General features: G+C 29.8%; 1 protein-coding gene across 3 annotated transcripts; it reads left to right on the top strand.

Annotated features, from left to right (window-relative positions):
- Window positions 1-1,037: 1,037 nt before the first annotated feature.
- Window positions 1,038-27,210, top strand: LOC126772165 (prominin-1-A). Of its 3 annotated transcripts, none has more exons than XM_050492371.1 (19): window positions 1,038-2,087; window positions 2,164-2,219; window positions 9,903-10,126; window positions 12,659-12,846; window positions 13,879-13,974; window positions 14,567-14,769; window positions 15,056-15,191; window positions 15,599-15,769; window positions 16,133-16,232; window positions 17,016-17,097; window positions 18,182-18,357; window positions 18,619-18,840; window positions 19,165-19,280; window positions 20,636-20,826; window positions 22,667-22,825; window positions 24,567-24,700; window positions 25,328-25,348; window positions 25,441-25,500; window positions 27,053-27,210. In XM_050492371.1, exons 1-19 carry the CDS (start codon window positions 1,070-1,072, stop codon window positions 27,084-27,086), a joined length of 3,387 nt encoding a protein of 1,128 aa, XP_050348328.1. In that variant the 5' UTR covers window positions 1,038-1,069; the 3' UTR covers window positions 27,087-27,210. The 3 variants fall into 3 exon arrangements, with proteins under 3 accessions (XP_050348328.1, XP_050348329.1, XP_050348331.1); XM_050492372.1 differs by having other exon boundaries at window positions 18,194-18,357; window positions 25,325-25,348; XM_050492374.1 differs by lacking the exon at window positions 25,328-25,348.
- The last annotated feature ends 115 nt before the right edge of the window (window positions 27,211-27,325 follow it).

Here is a 27,325-nt window from a genome sequence, read left to right on the forward strand (position 1 = left end):
GACACACTTTTAGCAAAATGTATCCGACTCATGCAGGCTACCTCACGACGTTTTCCTTTACCACCGAGCACAAGATAAATTAATAACACATTTAAGTACATGACAAATTTGTGGTATTTGCCTGAGTTTGAAATCCCAATCTATTGTTAAGATTTAAATACAGCCACTGAGCAAATTCCGACTCGTTAAAATTTAATTATAGTACTTGTTAAATTTCGTTCTAGTTTAATCAATGAGAAATTACTCAACACGCTTAAGTCATTAAATAATATTACTTGAGAATGATTTTCAAAGGTGTTAAAACTTTACGTATTCGGTTACAAAGTTCTTAAGTTTCTTAAACCTTGGTGGTTTGTTGGTCAAATGTCAGATTAAACACTAACTAAGAAGTTTCCGCAGAATTTGTGAGGCTTAACGATTTATGGCGTCGTTTCAAAATGATGAGCAGATAAAGGTTAAATCTATTATTTTAATTTAAGCTTGTATAATTATGTGATTAACACATAAAATCAAGAATGTTTGTAATGGATAATATACATACTACATCGCGAAATTTCACGTCTTTTATTTATAAATTTCGTTATAAAAATATGTTTATTTTTATCTCACTAAGAACAATTAATTAACACGTAAATGGAAAACATATCATTAATGGAAAACAAATCAATTAGTAACAAAATTATAAAAGTTGAGATTCATTTTAGAGATATTATATCTATTGAACTTATTTTTTTTATAAATAAAGTTTCCGCTATCTTACTTTTAATAAACTAACTAACTACGATGATCGCATTAATTAATTTTATTTAATATCAATTTTTAAACAAAAAATCAATGTGTATTTTGAATAAAATAAAAACATGTTAAGCAAGTTTTCCATATATTTCTAAAATATGTTATTTTAAAGTAATATTTTGTATTTGATTACACTTCTCATAATCCCGTAAGTGGAGTACGGCAGACTGCTAAGTGCTACAAATCCTCTGTTCAATGCCCCGCACCGCAGTACTTCGTCGATATTATCAATTATACGACGTGAACAGAAAATATAGAAACATATTATATTATAATGAGTAAAAAGTCAGTGCTTACACTTGGTTTAATAATCTTACAAACAAATCTTGTTATATCACGAACGAACTGTGACTTACCGACAGAAGTAAAGACGTTAGAGCCGAGTGCCTTGGCTAAGGTTTTTGCCTTGCAAATCCAACAAATCCGTTCGACGTCGGAAGAGACGCCCGTGGTCTCTCCCGGAAGCAATCTGGATGTCTTCGATACAAATGTACCAAGTTACTCTCTCGATGTACAAGAAGAAAATTTCCGAGCAATTTCAACATTCCATCCGATTGGGGAAACGAACGTCGGTAAAAAAATGAGAAATGATCGAGACGGAGGAAACAGTGAATTATTTTTATTCAACGGGAATTTTCAAGATGGAAAGAAAAATGAATTGGAAGATGATAAAGTTTATAATTCAAAAGAATCTTTAAATTTAGTTTGGGATAATTGTTTTGAGAATGTTTATAGAGATAATACGGATACAGCTAACATTGGCGCAAAATCGTATACCGATATAGAGAATTCAAGAAATATTGACATTGAAAATATTAAAAGTTACAGAAATATTTTAAATAAAAGAAATTCTTTAAATGTTAGCAGCACAACCGCTTTAAGCGCATGGCTCGAAAAATTCAATATATTTAGAGCTGCGAACAATGAAGATCCTGATGTTTCAACAAAAGATACTTTACTATCGCCAACAGCATTAGAATTGTCAACATCGTCAAGTACAAAAAATACAATACCATTTATACCGATTACAAAGAACATATTAAAAGAATTTACTGAACAAATTAACGTAACGCTTGATATCGTGACGGAAAACTCTATAAATTACATAAAAGAGACCAAAAGAGATGACTTTTATGTAGAGATAACAAAAGACAGAAGTAATATTAAATTCAGTAGTTTACCTCAAAAGCAAACTTATTTAATACCAAAATTTAAATTGGAAGAGGGATTTTATCCGTTTACATTTATGTCCAAGTTCTTTTCAGTGATCAATTTATTCGACTATCCAGTTGGTAAGTTTTTATAATTACGCTTACTACATAATATATAACATTAAAATAAAATTTACGACATTTTATTAATTCTCAGGTCTTGTCAAGGAGATCGCAATGGGTAAATCGGCGTTCCCATATTCATTTCTAAAGGTAGATAATATATTATATATATTAATATATACTTATATTAATGTTAATAACATTCGCTATAAAAAATTGCTATTTTAATTAAAATATGTTGTGTAAGTACAGTAACAGACTATAAAGGTCTGACAGCTAATTGGCTCCTCTTCTTATGAAGAGATATATAATCCACAACGCTGCTCCAATGTGGGTTGGTGGATGCACATGGTTTTGCATCAGATATATACAGGTTTTTTTCAGGATATTGGTCTTCACCGCATGGGTTGAAATAAACACAAATTAAGCAAGTGAAAAAATAATAGTTAGGTACTATTATATTTTCACTTGCGTAATTTGTTTTAGTTACTACCCTTGAACCCGCTATATCTCTTGCATAATACACTCATACTTATATTTGTAAGATCACTTGCGGTTGAATTTTCTTAAGACTTAAGTTTTAACTTTTAACACAAAGAAAACTGAACTTCAAATGCTTTTAGCAAGCGGGCACACTGCCCGGAGCCCATACTATTGTACTCAACAAATAATGGAAACTAAAAACAACTATCGTTTTTGTACAGAAATGTATTGTAGTTTACCAATATAATGTAATATAACAAAACAGTTTTTTTTTATTTCATCTACACTATATCTTCATGTAAAGTTAAAGTTACACGTGGGTGCGTGTTTTAAGTACATTTTTATAAGACTCCTTTATTAGGTAACAAGAAAAATTTAATTTTAAAATTTTAAAACCGCTCATTTAAAAATATATTAAATTGTATTAATATCTAATAACGTATTCATTGAGACTTTAATTTCAATTTATTTTTAAAACTCAGTAGTGCTCCCCGGATTTAATACATGTTTTACTATGCGTCTTGACCTAATTTTCTCCCCAAAACATGTAGCATTGTATATCGATATACGTCAATACAAATTATCAATGCGTGCGTTTTGTCTAATTCTCTAGTTAATACTTTTTTAAACAACTTTTTTTTTGGTTTCTTATTATTATTTGAATTTAGTATTTTGACTTCAGTCTTTGGCTAATCCATTTGAGTAAAACTCTTTGCTTTTTCTAATAATTTTAATAAATATTAATACACAGAGCATAAAGCTTTATAGAACGCGCATATTGTTCATGGTCGGTTACCCTGATCGTAATCAGTTTTTCATAAATTTAAACTACAACGTTGGTTACTACAAGAAAACAGTGAAGCATTGCAACTTAAAAAAAACATAATTAAAAAGTGAAGCTAATAATGTGAAGTTTTTATTGATGAAATTGAGGTTTTTAAGTATCGCTCTTTTCCAAATAGTGCCCTCGTTTCGATTTCGGATGCACACTCTGTATTGCTTATTAACGTATAAATACTATATGTATTAATATTATTTTTCAATCATATTAAGGAATTATTATCTCATCTCGTGGAACTGAACGAAAGAACTTCTTGACAGATTTAAAAACATTATTTATTAGCGTTTCAATAAGTGGCTTGCCGAACTCATTTATCATAAGTTGCCAGTTATCATTTATGAATTTCAGTATTTCCTGACCTGAAATATAAAAAAATAAAATAATATTACATATTATGAACATAATTATTATAAATAAATTAAGTTACATTACTTGTACTAACTGAAGTGCTGTGCCAAGGACGCATAAATAATAAGTGTTCGAATTTGACAAAATAGAAATCGAATTTCGAGAACACGTGATTTTAGCTATATTTAATCGTATAATTTACTTAAATAAACTAACTATTATAATTTTACAATTTACTTACTAATTTCAGAATTCCCTTTATAGAGATTTGTAATGAAGAAGTCGACCTTTTCATTGTAATTATATACAACTTTGTAGTTTTTAATTTCGCGATAGATAACATCATTGTGAGTTCTGTCTTCAAACTTGGCCATGAAACTTAACGTTATACTGGCTAAAATACAATGATCACATTAAAAAAATATATATAATTAAATACATTAGTAAATACAAGGTAACACACTTATTAAAAACAAGTCTCCTTTGTGTAAGGGTTGCAATGAACGATATTGTTATGTCGTTTTCGGTGTTCCTTATAACGTCTACGCAAACTTTGATGAATAGTTATTATTATATTTAGTGAATAGATACTGGTTAAGACGTGAAAGCGTGACAAATAAACTCACTTTCACATTTACTCATTAATTTCTATTAAATTTATAAAGTATTTGTCAAACACTTACGAGAGTTTATTTTGGCCTCTCCATCCCCATTTAATGAAAAGATCAATATCTGACCAGTGGCCTTGTATTTTCCTTCTAGAAGCAACTTACAAGTCGTATTTAAATAAGCATCAAGTTCTTTGAACCTGAAACATTAGTTTGTAATTTATATATATTAAACATTTTTATATCGATTTATTAATACGTAGATGTCGAAAAATATTTTACAATTAAAACTATCGTCGATTTAACAATACTGGCCTTATGGCCAATAACCAACAATCACGCTATTTTATATAATATTTTATAATACCTAATATTTATATATATTTGACCTTAAAAAAATCTAAATAAACTACTTAACTACGTTGCATCTTTGCCTTTGAATATATAAAATATTAATGTATCAAAAATTAATAATTATCATTAGACAGCTCCTCCTATTGGATCCAGATTTTACTGCGCCTCTGAATATATCCTGGCATATCTATTTACCACAATCTCATATAACATATATATTATAAAAATATTCCTCAATCAGTCAAGCAGTTTAGAGTTTCAGATTTTTCTGTTTCGATCATTCGCCTGATAAATTATAGTAAGCAAATATTCTTAAGCACAAAATTTCCAAATTTAAAAAATATAAACGTTGAATAAGCTCACAACATTTTAGTTAAGCTTACATTAATGCCTGAAATTAATTAACACAACCACAATAAAAACTTGGGCTGTTACTGGGAATGGGCTGTTACTGGGAATGGGATGTTACTGGGAATGGGATGTTACTGGGAATTCCTTGGCTTAATGGAGTAATAAATAGACATATATCAATAATATAAACCAAAAACTATTTTAACTCACACAACTGAATCTATTACGCAATTCCTTAGTCCGGTCATAACTACATCAGTCATTTCAACTTTTATTTTACCAGGCAGATCCCATTCGATAATGTTCTCGTAAAAAGGATCTGTTGTATTAATTCCAAAAGTTGGCAGTCCCTTAACGAAATGTGGTATTGTTTCCTGTATACTTTTTTTCAGACATTCTGATTTTAGTCCCGGGCAAAGCACTATGTAATCCGCTAAAAGAAACTTTAGTATTAATAAATGAGTAATAACATTAATAAAAACGCCATATTTTTGGTGGTAGGGCTTTGAACAAGCCCGCCTAGTTAGGTATCCTCCACTCAACACTACTCAAATTCTACCGCCAGATAATATTACCTGCTATGATTAATGAGCATTTTACTAGAGACTTAAAAGACATAAAATCAGTTCCCAAGATTGATGGCGCATTGGCGATGTAAGGGTTGGTTAATATTTTTTGCAGTGCCAAAGTCTAAGGTGACCACTGATGGCTGTGGTGACCACTTATATTCAGGTGAGCCATTTGACAGTCTGCCAACCTATTTACAATGAAATATATATATCACCATTTGTTAACATATGTTCCTAAAATTTTTGAGAAACTAAATAAAAAAAAAAACATATTACTAAAATAAATAAGCGTCGTCGTCGTCTTCATTTTGAGGAACAAGCTCTTTAATTTTTTTTTCTTCAATTATAAATTATCTTTGTATATTAATTTGTATCTTCTATAAGCTATAGTATAAATAAGAACAAAAAAAAAATTGTTCCTTGTAAATAATTATTTTTGAGGTCATTTTATTTGGTTTTGTAAGTGTAATTATTCTTTTTTTTTTCTTTTTAATTATTTCTTTGTCTTATAAGCCTAAATTAATATACTTTTTTTTTCAAATTAAATATTGTTTATTGTGAATCAGAGGTTAGAATTTTAATTTATATAAAAGTTTGTCTCATTGTAAATTATTTGTTGAACACTTGTTTTTTATGAGAAATACATAAAACTCAGTTAATTTATAACATTTTATTCATACAGAATAATAATATTTTATTTTCTTAATCTTATCAATTACGATAAGACAAGTTAATTAACATTAGTTTTAATATGCCTAAAGTGTTTATATAAATAAGTAATAGCTTTTCTACAGTTGGTCTTATTTACTATTGGTCTTATTTAATAAATACTTGCTCTACGATAACAAACTAAAACAATAACAAAAGAATAATCTCTTTGTGCAGTCACTAAACCATCAGTTCAAAGTAGTTAAAAACTAATTTAAATCGCTGTAACCGATATTAAAAATAAAGTTGCAACTTCTGTAAATTCCTACTTAGTATCAGCATGCTCGCCTTATTAAATAGTAAATAAAATTAATTAATAATAAAATATAACGGAACTGTAAAAAATCCATTATAACACAAAAACTAAAACCAAAAATTCAAGACGAAAAGTTAGTAAAGAAAGAAATAAAAGAATAAAAAATACCTTTTACCTCTTTTAGATAAATCGCTATTATTTTTCAATTAACAAGTCATAAAAGCACTTTAATTATTAATTGATAACATTTAAATATTATATGTATATTCATATTTATATACTTACGAGCGATTTTCGAATCACCACAACTAAATATAACAAAGAGCACTATTAAAAATAAGCATTTCTGTAATAACATTTTAGTTACTTAAAAAATGATTTAAAAATAAAGAATACTTTGTAAGACGATTGGTTATATCTGTCGCCAATCATATACTGATTTTGACACAGAGTTGTTGACTTTATAAATTTAATAGTATTAAGGATATCATAGTTTTATTTTTTGCAAAATATTTTAAGCGCGAAAGCTCGGTACGGAACCCTCTCGCGTCGATTTTCGCGTCAAGATGGAGTTCAAAACAATCTTGGTGATTTTGGAGAAGCAATTTCTTTAAGCTTTAATAATAATATTAACCTATCCAGACTTGTACTTCCATAAAATATTTATAAGAATTATTTGTATATAAAAATATTTCTTATTTCTGAAGTGAGGATAGAGTATAGAATTTGATTCCGTTGTTCAAATTCAGCCACAGAATTATTTTCAGAATTTCCGGATAATTAACTACAGTTAATAATAAAACATAATTTATTATGTTAAAGTTCAAATGAGTTCATATCTTCTGTTTAATGGCTGTCAGTAATATGCTTACGTTGTAAAACTGTACTCGATTTAACAAAAGAGATCCACACGCTGACATTGACATTTTAAAAGGATCGTTTCCTGTAAGTCGATAGCGCCAAAATGGAGGTTAATGTCGCCAAGAAAATGTACGCTTGTAATAATACGAGTATAAGCTGCGATTTACAATCAAAGGAGATTGTTGCGATTTACAATCAAAGGCCTTGGAATCAACTTTTTGTTAATATATTACCGCTTTTGTCTCTCCTCATAACTACTTGTCAACTATTTTTTTTGTTTTATTGTGTGAGCTAATTGAATCCTGAAATATTTATTTTATAAAATTTATATTATCTATAGACAGACCAGCAGATGGTATGTCTTCACCGCCTATAGACGTTATGACCCTTGTGCCTGTAGTTACAATGGCTCACTACTGTTATTTGTTGTATCTGTCGCGGGGTTATTATAAAATCCTTTATAATCTAATCAAAATCGAAATATTTATTCAAGTAGGAGTTATTTTATTTAAATTCATTTTATAAATACATTTGCTATCAACATGTTATAGGTTCAATTTAAAATAGTGTTTGCTTAGTTGCCAGAGCTCGACCATAATCATTATTGAAAATTTATGGAAAATCTTTATGAATTTGCAATTTCAAAATATGGTATATTTTTATAGTATAAATTTACAAATTGGTGTCGTTGAAATCCATTTTTTTAAATGTATAAATCAAAACTGGTAAAGTGCGGATCGAAACCGTACTATTATGTTATATATTATTATTATCGTTACTCGATGAAATTTATAGATTTAGGAATTTTTTTTGGTTATCTTTTAAGCTGATACTGGTACCCGTTATATTCCGTTTTTTTTTATTTTCAAACCTTACGTTCAGTAGTTTCAATGATACAGGAAATATGAACATTCACTTAGGGACAGATTTAAATCCTACCCTATTGATTTTCCAAATATAATCTATACTTATATTTAAGGTATGTCTGCCTATCTGTTACGCTTTCACGGTTAATCCACCAAACCGATTTTAATGTAATTTAGTTCGAAGCAAGTTTGAAGCCCAAGAAATAACCCTACTAACATGCGTGCGAATGATACTTTTAATGTTTTTTTTTATCAGTCAATAACTTATTTATTATAAATAATAATTAATCTTAAACGTGTATTATTTTATATTTGTTCAAAAATTAAAAATAAGCATAAATAAATCAGTGAAAAGAGTGAATTGCATACACACCAGATATAGACATACCGAACTTAATCCATTAGAGCCCAAGTGCCGCAGTTTTTACACAAATAAAAAATGTTATCAGAGCAAATACTCAGAGTAATGAGATTGTATCTCATTAGCAAATGAGCTTATCGCTTATCTAGCAAGATTTGGTCATCGTTGATATGGATACTTCGCATTATGACCAATGTCTGTTTCTGACATAACAATATATTTATATTATGAGGGGTGTAATTGTTCGCCTTGGATTAATGTGTACGCGTTAACATTTCATTTGACTGATAGATAATTACTGTTCTCTATTAATAAATGTGTTAGATTTTTACGTATATTCACGTATGTTCACGTATGTTCACATTTCATGAAAATCAACCAAAAGAAAAAAAGACTAAAAAAATAAGTAAGATCGACTTCCAAATTTCGAGATTATCGTGATCATCTGCTTAGCCAATAGTTCATCTGGCAGATAATAACTAAATGACGTTAATTGTGCCTTTTCACCCTACAATTCTTTGGAAACAATAAAGTTAAAAAACACTCAATAACTCTTTGTTGGTACAGCTTTATAAGCTAAGCTGAACCAATCTAACTAGACTAACGAGGCTAATCAAATAGTAGCTTTTTTTTAATTATAAATATTTAAATACACCCTGGCAACTTTAACTAGAAAATGATCCCTAGTTGTCATTCATTACTACAGTTCTTGTTATTTTAATAATTTAAAAAAAGAACAACAGCTTAACCTTTAAAAAGAGGTTTATTTATACCTTACTTTATATATTACTATAAGTAGTTTTAAGTCAAGCCGTTAATATCATTTTATTGCTATTTTTGGATTTTCTAATAAATTTTTGATGACCACACAAAGATCGCATTGATCTTAAGTGTACATGTATTAAAGCCATAGAATTGTAACGTTTGTCAAAACACAAGCATATTGTACATGATTTTTTTTTCGTCCAGCCTGATAAGTGTAATTCAAATACACGTTTCGTAATATATACATTGTATGACGTTATGGTAAATTTACTTCACGCGACTGTTTTTTTGATTATACAGATATTATATCTTAAAAAATAACGACATTATCATAATTCTTAAATATTTTTTTATAATATTAAGGACAGACATCCGCCACAGCCAAATATATCACTAAAAACTAATAATATCTATTTTACTTTTATAAATGACTACTATTTAATTTGTCTAACTTTTTTACAGTCAATAAGGGTGGAGTCATCGTTTTTGGTGTTCATAATTATATTTGGAATTTTCGCTCTGATTATTCCTCTATATCTCTTCATATTAAGTTTAATTTCATTATTCTCAAAATCAAAATGCACCGATGAAATCGAATCTGGAACTCTATTTCTGGAGCCAGAGAGGAGAGACTGCCATAGCAAGATTATAGTTATCTTCACTTTCCTGTTCCTACTCATTAGCTGGTAAGTATGTTCGTGTATTAATATTTTCGAATAATTTAAAAAATTATCATTAACATAGCCATAACGTCACGTGGTAAGTTTATTTACGAGTAAGAGTTAATAATAGTGACTACAAACCTTAATACAATTGGACGCAAAAATAAAAGAACTTCAAAACAAATAGAGGAGAATGTTCTTGAAGTAAATAAGATACCATTAGACTTTCTATTCCCAAACCGCCGCCAATCCAATTAAGAGCTCTCAAGACTATTGGAAGCAGGTAGAAATCTCGGGAACGCAAAGCATTACACCGTTAATGACGGTCCTAGCGATATTACCAAGTGCGAACTCCTGACTAAAGGTTTTAACGCAGTTATGGATACGATATCAGAATGGGGACAATAAAGTACCACTATCGCATTCACGCTCAAGTCTTTTCAATAGCAAATTATTACAAGCGAAAGAAGATATATCGTGTATTATAACCATGTCAAAACTATGACGTAAAATATTTTTCAATAAAATTACAGCAGGTAACGTTATTATAGAATTAGATACAACAACCTAAGAATCCGATCATGTTTTATTGTAATTTCAATTTGCTAATACACAGATATAAAAGTACTACAATAAACACAGATGGAACTGGATTTAATAATAATCGTATCCCAAATCTTACCCGATTCTTACACGTATCCCGAGTAATGAAAGAAATACAATTACAATTTTTTTACAAAACTATACCGTTTTGTTATGTAAGCGGCGTATAAAGAGAGTCATAAAATGATAAACTAATTAGTAAAGTCATTTATAGTTCCTAACAATATCAGTACAGTAATAGTAACAACCTGTTAATGTCCTGCTGGGCTAAGGCCTCCTCTCCCTTTTGAGGAGAAGGTTTGGAGCTTATTCCAATACGGGTTGGTAGAATACACATGTGGCAGAATTTCAATGAAATTAGATACAAGCAGGTTTCCTCACGATGTTTTCCTTCACCGTCAAGCACGAGATGAATTATAAACACGAATTAAGCACATGAAAATTCAGTGGTGCTTGCCCGGGTTTGAACCCACGATCATCGGTTAAGATTCACGCGTTCTAACCACTAGGCCATCTCGACTTTAACAATATCAACCAATCGAAAAATAAATATGTCATTATGTTAAGTAATGAGAAACTATAAAAATCTAATGTTACCTTCTTAGTAATTTTTATTTCCTAATAATTATAAGCTCAAACCTTGTTTTATAAGTATGTTGTTTATTTGATTTTAATCTTACAACGCACAGTAAAACTATAAGCGGTGCAGAGTAAGACTTAATTGTATTGCGCTATCCTAAACTAATATGTGTTATTATTTATAAAATTAATACAAAAAAACTAATAACAGTGAAGTGGTATGGCGATATATACCGATACCACTTACTTAAATATATATATAATATACCTTACTATTAAAGATAGCCAAGTGAATTTAGACTTTGTTTATTAAACCAGGATCAGGAGGAGGATTAAAGTAAGAAGCATTCTTTTGTATACGCTTACAAAAGAATGCCTCTTACTTTACGGACAACACACCATTTATACACAAAAATAATAAATAATAATTAATTAAATTTTTTCGTAAACATATGACGTAGGAGTTTACGTGATTTTTATCGCGCATTCTTGTGCGAGTATACTTGCTTGCCAGCTAATTAAATTAGATACTCGCTACAACAGGAATATACGATTAAGGAAGCACGTGAAGTGTTAAAAAAAAGAATATTAGAAATGCCTTTTTATTCTCCGGTTTGTGTGAGAGTGACTACCCTCTAGTTAACTCTCTCTAGTTACTTGTCAAAATACTAAAAACGAAACGACTTAATCCATAATATACTGATAGTTCACCAACTTAAATCAACTCAATACATAGCTGATCGGGCGTATTTAAAAAAAAGTTTTGATGTTGTTACAAGTGTAACATTGTTGGCAAAAACAACTCATGATTTACTTGTAGCTATCCTTCAGAGACCTTGTCATAACATTGAAACAGGTAAAGTTAATGCGTTCTCGCTAATTGGCTTCGACTTCATGAAATAAAAAGTTTTATACCTTTTTATATATTTTTATCTATGGAACGGATTTTTTTTAACAAAAGCAATCTTGAAATGATAAAAGAACCTTAGATTTGTCAAACAAGTGCGAAGAAGACGATCCATTTTTAAATATATATTGCATATGCTTTGTATATTATATTCTTTTCCGATTTTTCATTGTTATTGGTCATATATCTTTGGTGTTGTTTATTTCAAAATACAAATAACATTTGTTATTCTAAATGTATAACTTTGTTTCGATGAATGTTTGTTACTCTATCATTACGTAACGGCTGAACGAAATGGATTGAAATGAAATACAGACAGTGTAACCGGGATTTATTTCTAATAATAGTTTTAATATATGTAGTATAAAATATGTACACACATGTGATTTACATTTTCTAATATTTTAAATAAGACTGCAAACACAAATGTCTAAAAACGATTATTAAAAAAAAATGTATTTTTTCAGTTTCCTCATATCAGGAATGGTTTTAAGTAATGAACAATCACGGCTGGCTGTAGCTGAGAGTCGAAATATCATTAGTTGCGCATGCGCAGATATAGCATCTTGGCTTTCGACAGCTGCGCAAGAATTACACCACAGCCTTGTTCCACCTATAGATATGGTATATTACGCTTATAAAGAGGATTTAAGAGGTGAGTTATAAAAAGGAATATAAATTATAATATCTTGTATTAAGAATAGTCAATAAATGTAACATATACATACAATAAATATATATCCGACACTTACTTCTCTCTTAAGAAGAAGGTTTGAAGCTTATTTCACCACGCTGCTTTATGTTGATTGCGTAATTGTACATTGTGTAAGTAATTGTTTCTCTTTGTGTCATTATGTATTTTTGTTGTTCTTTTTAAGGACAAATGAATTATACACACATTAGACACATGAAAGCACAGTGGTGATTGCTGAGTTTGATGCCACAATCTTGGGTTAAATTGTATGGGTTCTTGCCACTGTCCAGTCCTAGCTCTCACTTTAAAACACAACTATTGTATATTTTCATAATCTATGAAAGTTTACTTTTCAGTTCATAACAAATAAGAAGTTTATAATAGTATAAAGTTAAAATAACAAAATAAATCGTAAAATATTAAAGAAAATATATTTCTTCTAATAAATTCGTCCCGCAAAATTTTACGCACATTTTATGAAGTAAACCTTGAATTTCCGGCAAGAAATCACTGATGACAGGTTACATTATATCGTAAGAGGACTAGTGTACTCTTTATAGTTAAAAAGATCTCCAAATATCAAATCGTTTTATACAAAATATATTTCACAAAATACTTTTTTGGATTTTATTAATAATATTGTTCTCGCAATTATTTTAGAAACAGTGGCCATACCGTTACTTTCAGTTAAAAATATCTTAAGTATTTAATTTTTTTATAAGGTGTTTTATAGAGTATGAGATTTTTTTTATACAAATATGCTGTTACCTTCTTAGAAATAAATATATAAAAAATTTCTCATTTTTAATAATCTTTATCAACTGGACCAATATTTAACAAAAACAAAATTTTGCAAGGTTCTATTAAATAAACTAATTAACCTAAAATAGTAGAATGTTATCTTTTTACATTACCAAATATATATAAATTAAAAAAATCATTATTTCGTTCTAATAGGTAAGTTAAAAATTAAATTCTTTAAACTTGTTTTAGAGGCAGAGACGCTTCTTGGACAACCGATACAGCAGGCAATAGCTTCGGAGAGTGGCATTGATCTAGTTCTTGATTCACTAGCAGATATAATAACAGGTACCTAACATGAAGATGAAGACCAGCTTTAATGTTAATTATTTAAAAGAGAATCTATCTATGAGAAATTATTTTTAAATTGATACCTGAAAACAAATGCATTCATAATACTTAATATATTTTTTATAAGAAGTAATAAATATATATAATACATATATATTAAAGAATTGGTAAGCATAGTAAGTGATCACCAACGCCCATAGATATTGGCATTGTAAGAAATGTTAACCATCCCTTACATCGCTTCAAACCGGAACACAATAATACCAATTACTGTTTTTTTGTTGTTTTACAGGAGAATATCTGATGAGTAGGTGGTACCTACTGGTAAATACTTTGCGATTTCATCTGCATTTTTAAATAATACATCATACACCAAATGGTTTGTCATATTAGTTTATACAAACTTTTCTTAATAAACGATATACCTTACTAGTGGTTGGATAAGCACGCCAAACAATACTCATTCACCAACAATACAATATGGACATACCACTTGACACTCACGCTATATTGTGCCTTACTTATTAAAATATAAGATAATCCTTGGTTTCTGGGCCTTATTTTCATTAAAGTTTGTCTTTTATTACAGAGAGTGAGGATTTATCTATGAAAGTGTCATCATTGCGTGATGTATGTCACAAAGCTGGTCTGTTAGCAATAGCAACTTCAGATAAAATTAAAGACTTGGCTCAACAACTAGATAGTTTGAAGAAAAACTGCGTTGAAAGAGATGCTCCTCTATGTGATACACTTAATACAAATTCCTTGCATATTATGATGAAATTTGATTCAGTAAGTATAATAATACGAATAACGCTTAATTACCAATTTTAAGAATTTTTTAATCTAGATTTAACAGGCAATCTATAAAGTAATATTTTAAGCTAATAAATGGATTAAAAATTCAAGTAAGGGATTCTTTAATTCTGTTTTTTAAGAAACACAGACCATTTTAAAAGAATCATTTATTATCATCATATATTAAGAATGAAACAATAAACAATGTAGTTGTGCGTTGTAACGTAAATTGTAGTTGTATTTAAAACAAACTCCTAATGAATTACAACTATTTTAACAGATACTTCAAGAGCACCAGTTACTTGAATTGAAAGATCTTGGAGTCATTAACCTTACTCACGCCATATCCGCTGCTAGAAAAGAGTTCCGTACCCTGCCTTCTGCTATATATTCGCAAACGGAACTTGTCAGAGCAGGTAAAGTCCCTTTACATTTGCAATAGTTAAAATCTAATATTTTAAATATATTTTTTATCTTTACAACATTTTTTAACATAGATTACAAAGAGATTAGAGTTGTGAAAAAAATGCAATGCAATTAAAAAAGTTGAGAAAATTATAGAATTCCACGATGATTAAAACCCGTAGCGCTCAAGCTATTAATATAGTCGTTAGTATAAGAGGTTTTCAATGCGCAATTATTTTTTAACTAACAATAATTTAAATGTCTAAATATGAAGTAAGAAAAAACTCGATCAAATAAATCAAAATAGGTAATGCGTGCAGAAGTTTGATTTCAATTAATTGCATTGCTTAATTGAATAACACATTATAAACAAAACTTATTTTAAATTCTTTATTTATTTTAATATTTCGCCATAAAGATATCCTGCAAGATATAGAAAACCGAAGACAATCTGTTCATAATTCCGCAAGAGTGTTGAGCGACATAGTGCGCCATCTCACTTCAGCTTTGCATAGCCTCGCGAGACAGTTCGACACTGGGTTGGACAGAGTGCACAAGTATGATCTATGGAGATGGATAATATTGTTAGGTGAGTCTCAGTGAGTTATTTATTACTCATTGAATACCTATTAGTTTACACTACGTAATATATCATAGATTTAAAATCTTCTAAAACGACAAATATATCAGGTGAAGTGACTAAAAAATTTGAGAAAAATATTACCCCATAAATGTCCACTCCTAGCTAAAGGAAAAGACTTGGAGCTTATTGCGCCTCTCCTTTTCAATGCATAGTAGTGGATGTGATTATGACACATGTGTCAGAATGTACATACAACTATACTCATAGTAATACATAGAAGTTACATTATTCGCCTATTATAATTTTGTCGCTGAAAAAATGATGATCGAACAATGTGATCTGTAAAAATATATATTTTTTTATTGACAGCTTGCAACGTGTCCCTCAGTTTCGTGATGACGCTCGTTTTATTTGCGATGTTTTGTGGATGTGGAAATGCAAAAATCCATGCAAAAAGGACATTACAAGTGTAAGTACTTATAAGGCCAAGTTACCATAAAGGAAATCGTCTACTTAAAAACAAAAAACTATTCGTACTTGTCTCAAGTTTAAGACTTGAAAATTTAATAAATATTTTTAGCAATGTTCTAAGAACATAATAATTGAGCTAAGAAGGTGGTGCCAACCAGCAATACTTGGTATTATATTAAGCCAGAGTATTGAGGAACATAACATCTTAGTTCCCAGGGTTGGTATGCTTTCGTTGTGTAGGACATGATTGTGAGACTCCTCAAAATTAAATCTATTTAAACGACTATTATGAAATTTCGAGTCTAGTTGTCTAGGAGTTCGAGCAGTTTTTTCTAGAAAAACGTCTGTTTCGGTTTCATATACATTTTAATATACTTAAGGTGTTTAATAGAAGTATAATAAAAACATTACATTAAACATAGTCTTGTTAATTTATTAACATTGTTGGACTCCTATCAATCAAAATTAAAATTCTGAATAACCTGTCTAATTATTATAATTCTTCTTCTTATTTACTTAAACTTATTGATTAGGTATTTTAAGCGTATTAATTTATAATATAATATGATTATTTTAAACATGCATCTTAATATTCAAATAGTAATTAAAAGAGCATAATGTGAGGCATATTTAACATAGAATTTAAGGAGAAACCACAACTGCTTATGAATTATTATAGAAACTAATAAAATAACCCAAAAAATATTTTGTAGTAAATATAAACAAATATTATAGAAAATATATGGTAATATTTTTTCATAATTTAAGTATTTTGTTTCAGCTCTTCTTTCTGCATTTGCATCACTTCTATAATATTATGGAGCTTAATATGTGCGACCTTTCTCATCGCGGGTCATGTTGAGGTACGTAACCATTTTAATTTTTTAAAGTAAAATAAGTCATAGAAATTGTAATTGTATCAACTTTGCTCTAAGGGTAAGTAGAAAATCACGGGAACCATAAGATCTGATATGAAAAACAATTAATGGCAAACATTTTAAATCGCCGTTAGAAATATAAACATATTTTTATAGAATAAGTAGACGGACGAGCATATCGGCCACCTGATGGTAAGTGATCACCAACGCCCATAGACATTGACATTGTAAGAAATGTAAACCATCGCTTACATCGCCAATGCGCCACCAACCTTGGAAACCAAGATGTTATGTCCCTTGTGCCTGTAATTACACTGGCTCACTCACCCTTCAAACCGAAACACAACAAAACCAAGTACCGCTGTTTTGCGGTAGATTATCTGATGAGTGGGTGGTTCCTACCCAGCAAGCTTGCACAAAGCCCTACCACCAGTAAATATAATAATTCTTATAAATATTTTATGAATCGGACTGAGCATACAAGTTACTAAAAAAAGCAATAATGAAATGGTAAAAGATTAAGCGTGATATTTTAATTTTTAATCAAATCCACTCTGTATATTTGTTTTTAATTTTCATCTCAATAAATTTAATTTAACTTACTTTAACATACTCGACGCCTGCATGTTATTTATTAGCAATTTCAATTTAATATTGTTTGCTCAGTCTTTTATAATAGGCTATTCGCTTTTAATATTCACAGTAATATTACTCGACGAGGTGTGTGTTGTACTTTTAATTTTAAATTTTCAAGAATTTATTATTATTTATTTTATATGATCAGTCAGACTGGAAAATGAGCCACCAGGTCAGTGAGCACCACCCATAGACATTGGCACTGCAAGAAATATTAATCATCCTTGAGAACTAAAATGTTACGGCCCTTGTGCCTGTAGTTTTGCTGGCCCTTCAAATTGGAACATAGCAATACTAAGTATTGCTGTTTGGCGGTAGAATATGCGATGAGTGGGTGGTACCTACCCAGACGAACTTGCACACCCTACCACCAAATAAAGTAGTTAAAATGATGTAATTTATTCATAAACCTTTTTATATTTTTTCAAATTAGCTATTATTTCAGGTATATGCATGCCAAATTTTGTGGGACACACAACAGTACAAGACTTTATCGACGCTTTTAGATAAGCCGTCACCTTTATTATCAGATAACGAGGGTATTTTCGACGTTTTATTCAAAGATTTAGACAATGTAACCATCGAAGTATCTGTCAAAGACATCTTAAGGTAACATGTCGTTTTATTTTAAGCAATACTTTTATATTCGTTATATTCGAAACTAAATATAAGAAATGTTTTTATTTTTTTTTTAATGATAAAAAAGATATGAATAAATGAATAAGCAGGCATTGAACACAAAACCTCTTCCTTCTTCCGTTTTAATTAGTTTAGTTACTTTCTTTTACTACAAGGCTCCAGTAATTAATCATTAAAGCTATAATGATATCTAAAAGTGAATCCATGTCATACATTTCATTTATTGTTCAGAGAATGTGAAAAGAATGAGCCAGCGTACAGCGTTTTTCAATTAGAAAAAATATTAGATGTGAACAAAGAAACGTCTTACTTTGAATGGGACGAGCTTCAAGATGATTTGAAAAGATTATCGACTACTATCGATGTTGGCTTTCTGAAGACAATATCGGATAATTTCAATAAGTTCCTGAATCGAATACTCTTTGTCTCCGATGTCAATTTGACAAAATATAGGTAAGTTTAAAAGCAATCGTTTCAGTTGAACTATTCTGTAAGAAAAAACTCGAAGACGATTGTGAAATATTTGTATGTGAAACATTGATATGCGAAATTGACTACAATACGACGATAAAGTACTGAGTTGTAAAAAATAGCACTGCTGAATGGTAAAAATATAATAAACCTCAAATTGTCGTAATATATTTAATCTAATTCCAAAACGAAATAACTGTTTATTGAATTGCTCGTGTTTTTTTTTTAATATCGAATATCTCATTTCCTTTTTTTAATGTGACTAACATAATAGTTTTTTAAATATATAGTTTTTTAATATTTAAGAATGGAATTCAATGGACCGGTGGTGGGTAAGGATTTACCATCCTTCGTTGACCAGTTAGAAAATGTTGCAGTACAAGTATCCGATTTGAATACTGCGGGAAGGTTAGAGACCCTTGGTATGTATATTAACAAAATAAAATAAAATAAATCAAAATTCAAAAAGAAGTGAAAAAGAGTAGATTCTCAAAAGGACTTTTGAATCGTTATTTTTCAAGATTTAATTTAATTTAAAGATACCATTGGTTCGGAATGTATATTCCTGGCTACATAAAAACTGCCAAGAAACTTACTTTGTTTCATAAAATACATTATATACGTCATAATTATACAATTAAATTTATGCTGCCTGTATGAAAATCAAGAATTAGTCTTGAACAAGCCTTTTAACCATCTATATAGTCTTGTACAGTAGATATAATGTCTTGTCTTTTAATGCTTATGTAACATGAGCGTGTAAATTATTTATTTGTAAAATGGTCTGCGGGATTTTATTTTTACGATATTGTATTATAATACAGAGTAATGTGTAATAATATTTTAAATCAAGCGTCACAGGTTTAATGAATTACAATCCTATATACATGTAATGTTCTTAAAGTTTTCAAACCTACAAATTTTAATGCTTACTCCCCATAGTTTTACTTAATATCGAACACACAAAACAAAAAGATGTTAGACTTTTTTAATTATACAAAAATTTGATTAGCTTACAAACTTCTTAATATATAGTCAGTTCATCCAATAAAGAGGCTCTTACGATCTCTTAAGGGTGAAGTTGAAGTTACGCCTTCGTCTTTATACGAACTTCCCGTTTTTACCCCAATCTAAGTCGAAAGCTTCACTAAAGGTCGGCTTATATTCTCCTCTCTGGATATAAATTACTTGTACGGACCTAATAAAAACCACCCTGGTTTTATTAGACCAGACGTAAAGTTTCCATTGAATTAAGGTTAAATAACTAAATTACTTTTTAATCATTTGTATGATAGTGGACATTTAAATTGATGAAACTTATTTTCTCTGCAGTAAAGTTTTAACACATTAACCAACAACAGTAATATTACAGTCATACGAGGCGAATACTTCAAAGCTATAACGTCAGGACGTCTAGCAGTATCACTTAATCTTAATTGTCTTTCGATTGAAAATATTTCATTTTTTCAACATTTATATATTATTACATAAATTGAAACTAAATATAAAATAATGGGACCATGGTTTTGTATTTTTTGAAATCGTTTGATTTTCATTCATAATTTTTACTTTGAATTTTGTTTCATTCTAAGCAGTTGTAAACGCCACATGACGTCACACATACGGCAAAATTTACAAATATTTATCCCTATGGATAAATATTATATCTATATATGCAATACATAATGTATGTTAATACATAATATTATATTCATATATGCAATATATAATATATGTTAACATGAAATAACAGTTGAATGGCATTTTTTATTTTTAGCGACAAGAACACAAAGGCTTCATCTATCAAATATAAAACCATTGGAGCAGCTGAGAACTGAGTTAGTCTTCAAATTGACGGAACTTGAACTGCAAATGATGCCATTTCGTCGAAAACTAAACATATCTCTAAGTCACATTCACACAGCGCAATTCTACATCGACAACCAAGGAGACGTTATAGCTCAGAAGGTTAGTCAATAATTCATTTATTATTTCAAATTGTATGCTAAATATTTAATTTAATTCAAAGTTTAATAATGACTGAATTAATAAAGTTTCCATAATCCGAATCAATTCTCAAGAGAGACTAGCCAATTGCGCAAATTATGTGAATTCTCTATTTTCTGTCTGTGCTGTTCCGATAGGACTTTCTACTCGTTACCCCCAAGATTTTAACCCAGGAAGTCGAGATCTAGTATCTGGCCACATTAGGTAGTCACGACACATTTGATACAGCTTAAACAAATTATAGTTTTGTCAGCGTTTATTCGACTAGGATTACACAGTTAGCTGTATACTGTATAATGAAGTGCATGTTTTATTATACTGTACTACATGATTGTAGTATTTTAATTAAGCATTTTGGCACTTTATTCCTTCACGTCCAAACCACAAATAAACCGGAATATTATACATACAAAACAATTAGGCTGCTACGTGCGGCTCATTAATAAACACTGTTTTGACATTTAATTTCTTTACCCTTAATATGAAATGTGTAGAGATAGGCCAGTGGCCTAACCAATAAACACGAATGAACGAAGAATTTTAACTGAAGACTGTAGGTTCAAACCCGGGCAAGCACTACTGAATTATCTTTAGTGTGACATTTACAGGCTTCACTTTTACATTTCTAAAAATAAATCCTAGTTAGATAAACATTATTTTATTCAATATTATTGTTAAATTTAAATATAAACTTACAATAATGAATTAATTTATGTTACAATATCTGTTAAAAATGATCAAATGAAACTTATAATTATATAATTTGATATTTATGTCTATACTAACAAAGAGGAAAGATTAGTTTTTTTTGGAATCATATATACTACTACTAAACCGATTTAGAATAAGTCTATCATCATTGGAAACCTGGTTAAAATATATTAAGAAGTATTAATAAAAAAAGATTAAATATAAAAGAATGTTATATATTTGACGGGTGTATTCCTTTTATTAATACGTTCATTAATACTATTTGAAAATGTCTGAACCGATTTATTTTATTGAAAATAAGATAAAATAAATAGTCACACTTGGGACTTCGTCGAGCATACTGTTTTCCAAAATAATGAGAGACTTTTTTAAATTGCCTGTCATTAATGTATGCTTTTCGTAGAACTTTTTTTTGTTATATACTACAGTGGAGCTAGATTCTTAACCGAAGACTGCGGGTTCAAATTGAGTTTCATGCGCTTCATTTTTGTACATTCAACTTTGTTGTGTACTCTTACTCAGCGGTGAATGAAACTTCCGTGAATCGGATAAAGTGCTGCCAGATGGAAAATACTCCAAATCTTATCCTTACGAGGAAAATAGGCTTTAGCTCAGCGATAGAACATTTACGGTTATTATTTTACTGAAAAATAAGGGCTCTTTCTCTAATATATTTATATCAAATAATGTATCAGTATTATCCCAAGCTGACCCTGATGACAAATGCGTTGAATTAAAGCTATTTTTTAATTTTTCCATTTTTTAACATAAAATAGTAAGGTTTAGATGTCAATATGATGGATTTAAAGTTTAACAGATTTATCCATAGATATTTCGGAGATCTACAAATCTTACATACAAAGGTTTCGTTTATTTGTTATTTTTAACGTTTTTTGGCACGCACCGGGATCCACTATTTTATCTTCGACTTCGTTTACTTTATCCTCATTTTAAAACTATATAATAATTTTCATAAAACATCTAAATGATATATGTATGATATATATATATATATATACATTTTTGTTATAGTTTAATTTTCTTAAATTTATAACGAAATATGATAAATTAAGATTTTTATATTTTACAGAAGTTATCAATCTTCGTATCACGACTGATAGCACATGCAGCTGGTTGGCGTACACATGCGATCGACGCTGTGAATGAGCACGCAGCGCGCTGCGGACCGTTGTTTGCCGTGTTTGCGGCCATCAGGACGTTGTTATGCACCAAATACGTTTCAGCTTTGGTAAGGTGATTCTAATTGGCGAAATGTTTTTTTTATTTCATTCGCTCACCAGTTGCAAAGTAGTTTGCTCATTACATTTATATTGACACTATAAGCACTAAAAACCATTTCTTATGGTGGCAGTGCGATTTGCCTATAATGCTTTGATTTTTGGTGGACGAGTATATAAAGCCTTTAAAACTTATAAAACCTTCGGTTCCGGATTATATATTAAGTTTTAATATCAAATACAATAATGCTGCCCACCTGACCGATATTGGAACGTATTATACACAAGTGTGTGCTCAACTATAAGTAACTATTCTCTCTTCTGTCACTTATAATCCAATGAGACGGCAAATCCAATACGACCGAAAACGTTCAGACGCCAGTCAAGACCATCAGGCATTGCGTGCTTGCCGGAATACGGGAGTACAAATACTGTCGACTTCCAGACATCGGACTGCTATAGAGAATTTCTCGAGAGATAAAGTCAATAACTTTTAAATGACTCGACTCGGGGCTTGGACCAAAGACCTCGTGATCTGCGGTCTTATAATTTAGCGACTAAAGCAACAATCTAATGTATTTTATAATCTTAATTCCATTTTTAAATCAAATTCAAACTTTTATTGTTAGCAAAATTTGCGGGAAATATGCGAGTCTCACGGGAAATAGAATTATTAGTACATCCTACAACAAAAACCTTCACATCGCATTTGTAAGGATTTTTCCAGTCATTTGGTTTTTAATTTCTGTTAGACAGACAAAAGGACCATTGAGCTGTCTATCTATTTAAATAATATTAATATTTCATAACATAATATGTATGAAATTGTAAACGTTATAATTATATGCATTTAATGCAATTCGAAATGGTTATTTGGGCACCTTTGTTGTAGCGTATAAAACGATTCATTCATTCTCGTGTTGCAAAACTAGTATTGTTTAAAAAACCTTGCTTTACAATCATATTGTACAAACAATGACATTGTTGGCATTCGTGATTTGCATGCATCATTGATTTCATTAAATTAAAAAAAGTAGGGATATAATTTAACATAATACGAAACTTCTTTATCTAACTTGTAAATATCAGCTATGCGGACTATTTATTGTGTAACCATACAAAGAAAGAAAATACTACTCCTTAGTATCATTGTTAGTGTTTATTTTTAAATATTTTCTTAAAACTAGTTTCTTAACATTCTTTCAGTCATTTCACTCTTCGGGTTGGAATTTTTTCTTTAGATTATGTACCTCTGAGATATAAACAACTAAATAAAAAAGAATTAACAACATGCTATATTAAGATCAAGTATTTAATATTAAAGCAAACTTCTTTCCTACTTTTCTATTTTTATTGGTATAATGATTACAAGATCAAAGTAATTTGAGTACAGAACAGTAACAGTTACTGTTCTGTACCCACTGCTGGGCTAAGGTCTTCTCTCCCTTTTGATGAGAAGGTTTGGAGCTTATTCCACCACGCTGGTCCAATACGGTTTGGTAGAATACACATGTGGCATAATTTTCATGAAATTAGACAAATGCAGGTTTCCTCACGATGTTTTCCTTCACGGTCAAGCACGGGATGAATTATAAATACAAATTAAGCACATGAAAATTCAGTGCTGCTTGCCCGGGTTTGAACCCACGATTATCGGTTAAGATTCACGCGTTCTAACCACTAGGCCATCTCGTCATTTTAATAGTAAATATCAAATTTTAAATAATAATTTTTAACCAATTATTGTTTCAGAACGGCTGGTGGCTCTGTGGATTTCTTCTAGGGTTAGTTTGGTGCACAGTTTTCACTCCATTATGTGTGAAACTATGGAGAGCGTACAGCAAGAAGCTGAGAACACTGGAAACATTGTCACTGGCAAGCTTAGGGTATGTGTGGATTGGATATGTTTTTGTTTTAAATGTACTCGTCGGATTATTATTAATATTATATTTTTTGATCTATAATCGCTATTATAAGAGAATATTTGGTTGAGCCTATGAGTAAATAAAGTTGTAAATCTTTCTCCGAATATATATTATTATAGCCACGGAACTAACGCCTACATTCATGTGAGGCACAATATGTAGATAGACGATTTCGCTAAACAAAATATTACATTATTATTCAGTCAGTTATTTCAGCTAAAAACGAAAAACTAAAAAGCATTTAATATTTCTAGTATAACGTATGTTACCTTTGGTTGGGCATACTCTGCTGCCTAACAGCATTACATAGTAGTGTAGCTACAGGCACAAGGGGCATAACATCTTAGTTTCCAAGGTTGGTGGTGCATTGGCGATATAATGCCATTTACAATCAGCTGGCCCATTTGCATTAAAAGAAATCCATAAGAAATGGTTTTGGTACAAACACTTTTGAATCCTCATATTAGAATTAATTAGTAATTTAAATTAGTTACAATGATAATATTATGTTGGTTTATTGTTATATTGGTTGTGCTTGCCCGGGATTTGAATCACAATCTTCGGTTGAAATTCACATTTTCTAAGCAGGGAACTCTGCTCTGAAGTGAGGTACTATCGCTTTTGTGTATTCATAGAAATTGTCTTAATGATTTAATATTCTGCTTTATGTTTTATTTTTGATACTTATTAAATTCAAACAGACAGGAGCCTGGAACACCTGCAACTGCACCATGTGACGACGCAAATTGGACCACCCCAGGGTTAGTCAAATATTAACCTACCTTCCACAATTCAATATTTAACTAAGCTCTTCTACAAAACATATTATAATGCCTAATAAAAAATTTAATTATGAAAAAAATATATAATAAATACATTGCTTACCCAAACTGACTTTGAAATAACTTCCTAATTGTTTTCACGATATAACAACTACAACTGTTGTGTGTACATAGTACTATTCTCATATATAATTTTTCTGTTATATAATGTAATTATTTTTTAAAAAAACATCGTTGGAATTCGATTGTAGAAATGCCCTTAAAGTACATAACATATTATGTAATATTTAAATTATGCAAAATGCTTATTTTATGTAAGTATTAGATCATGAAACCGCATATCACAAATCGCATGACTTTCGTGTGTGATATAAGTTTTTGTCATCTATAGTTATTATGAGTATTGTATATTGTACACATAAGCCAGGAAATATGTAGTATATATTTCATGCGGTAAGCCGCTGGGTTATATACTATAAAATAACGTAAATAATTTACCTTTTATTTTAAGTATTTGCAATAACATTGAATAAAATTTATTTAATAAAAATATATTTATTAATGATTGTATCTCCGCGCTCTTTGTCCGTGAGTTTTGTTTGTGTTAATTTGTAAATATATGACAAAATCTACATAGTTATATCTTATATACATAAAATATTACTTTTTATAATATACTTTGCGTCTTAGTATATCAGAAAAGTAGGTAATTTGCACCAAAAACAATAATACGTTAATCGTGGTTTAGTTTTTTTTTTTCTTATTTTTGTACATGTAACACGAAAAGTATTCATTCAGAAAAAAACATTAATGTTATTTTAAATATTCAAGGTACAAAGGTGGACTTAATCCAATAAGGAATTTATTAAGTGTTAAATAGCCTACTCGCAAAATGAATTGCCGCTTTATATTATTTGGTAGGATTGAAATATTTACTAAACCAACAACATGTTTTGTTATTTATTAAATCTGCAGAAATACTTTTACGTCTTCATTTGTAAAATCTAATTTCGTGTAGGATTTATTTATTATTTAAATAAAATTTTCTTAGTTTTACGAGAATTATATTACATTAATACACTTAATAGGAAAAATAATTAAATATAATAGAAACGATAAATTAATTACATAATTTAAAATTTCTCATCTGTAGCAACGAAAATTAAGTAGCCATTAAGTTAGCCAAGCGCACAGGAAATTACAGAGCTCAAGTATAAATCAAGTAATGCAAGCACGGCTGCACTATCTATTCCCTCATTCTCATAATCCGATGGGATGGCAATCCGACACGACCAGAGTGAGTTCAGGCGCAGGACTCTCCGATGCATGGGCAATGATAATAATGTTAATCAATTCTTAAACTAAGAATGTTTTGACAAAACACCATAAACTTTATACTAATCTTTTCCAGTGTTTGAACCCAGAACCTCAAGATCTGCAGCCGTATAAACTAACCACTAGATCAACAAAGCAAATGCACTATCATATAATTACATAGAACTAGTGTAATACTAAGTAATTCATTTTCCAGACCTCCGCCGCCACCTACAAACGACAGTTGGTGATTATACATTTACTAATATGGAAAGTGGATCAGATTTGGATTTTAATAAAGGCGTTGAAGTAAATCGAATGTTACCTTCCAGCACAAAAGTGTATCCTAAAGTTTATTATTATTAGCAACAGCTTTGTGTTAATCAAGATAATTTTTCAAACAATATAAAATATAGATGATAGTCATTATAAATTTTTTAAGGTTTTCAATTGCAATAGGCATTCAAAATATTAATATAGTATATATATA

Source organism: Nymphalis io, chromosome 12 (genome assembly GCF_905147045.1).
Source record: "Nymphalis io chromosome 12, ilAglIoxx1.1, whole genome shotgun sequence".
Lineage (NCBI taxonomy): Eukaryota > Metazoa > Arthropoda > Insecta > Lepidoptera > Nymphalidae > Nymphalis > Nymphalis io.

Bases quoted from the DNA above. Each gene is read 5' to 3' on its own strand.
- LOC126772165 (XM_050492371.1), top strand. From the start codon at position 1,070: ATGAGTAAAAAGTCAGTGCTTACACTTGGTTTAATAATCTTACAAACA. The intron at 13,975-14,566 runs GTACCTAACATG...CTTTTATTACAG, and splicing joins ACTAGCAGATATAATAACAG to AGAGTGAGGATTTATCTATG. The intron at 25,501-27,052 runs GTTAGTCAAATA...TTCATTTTCCAG, and splicing joins GCAAATTGGACCACCCCAGG to ACCTCCGCCGCCACCTACAA.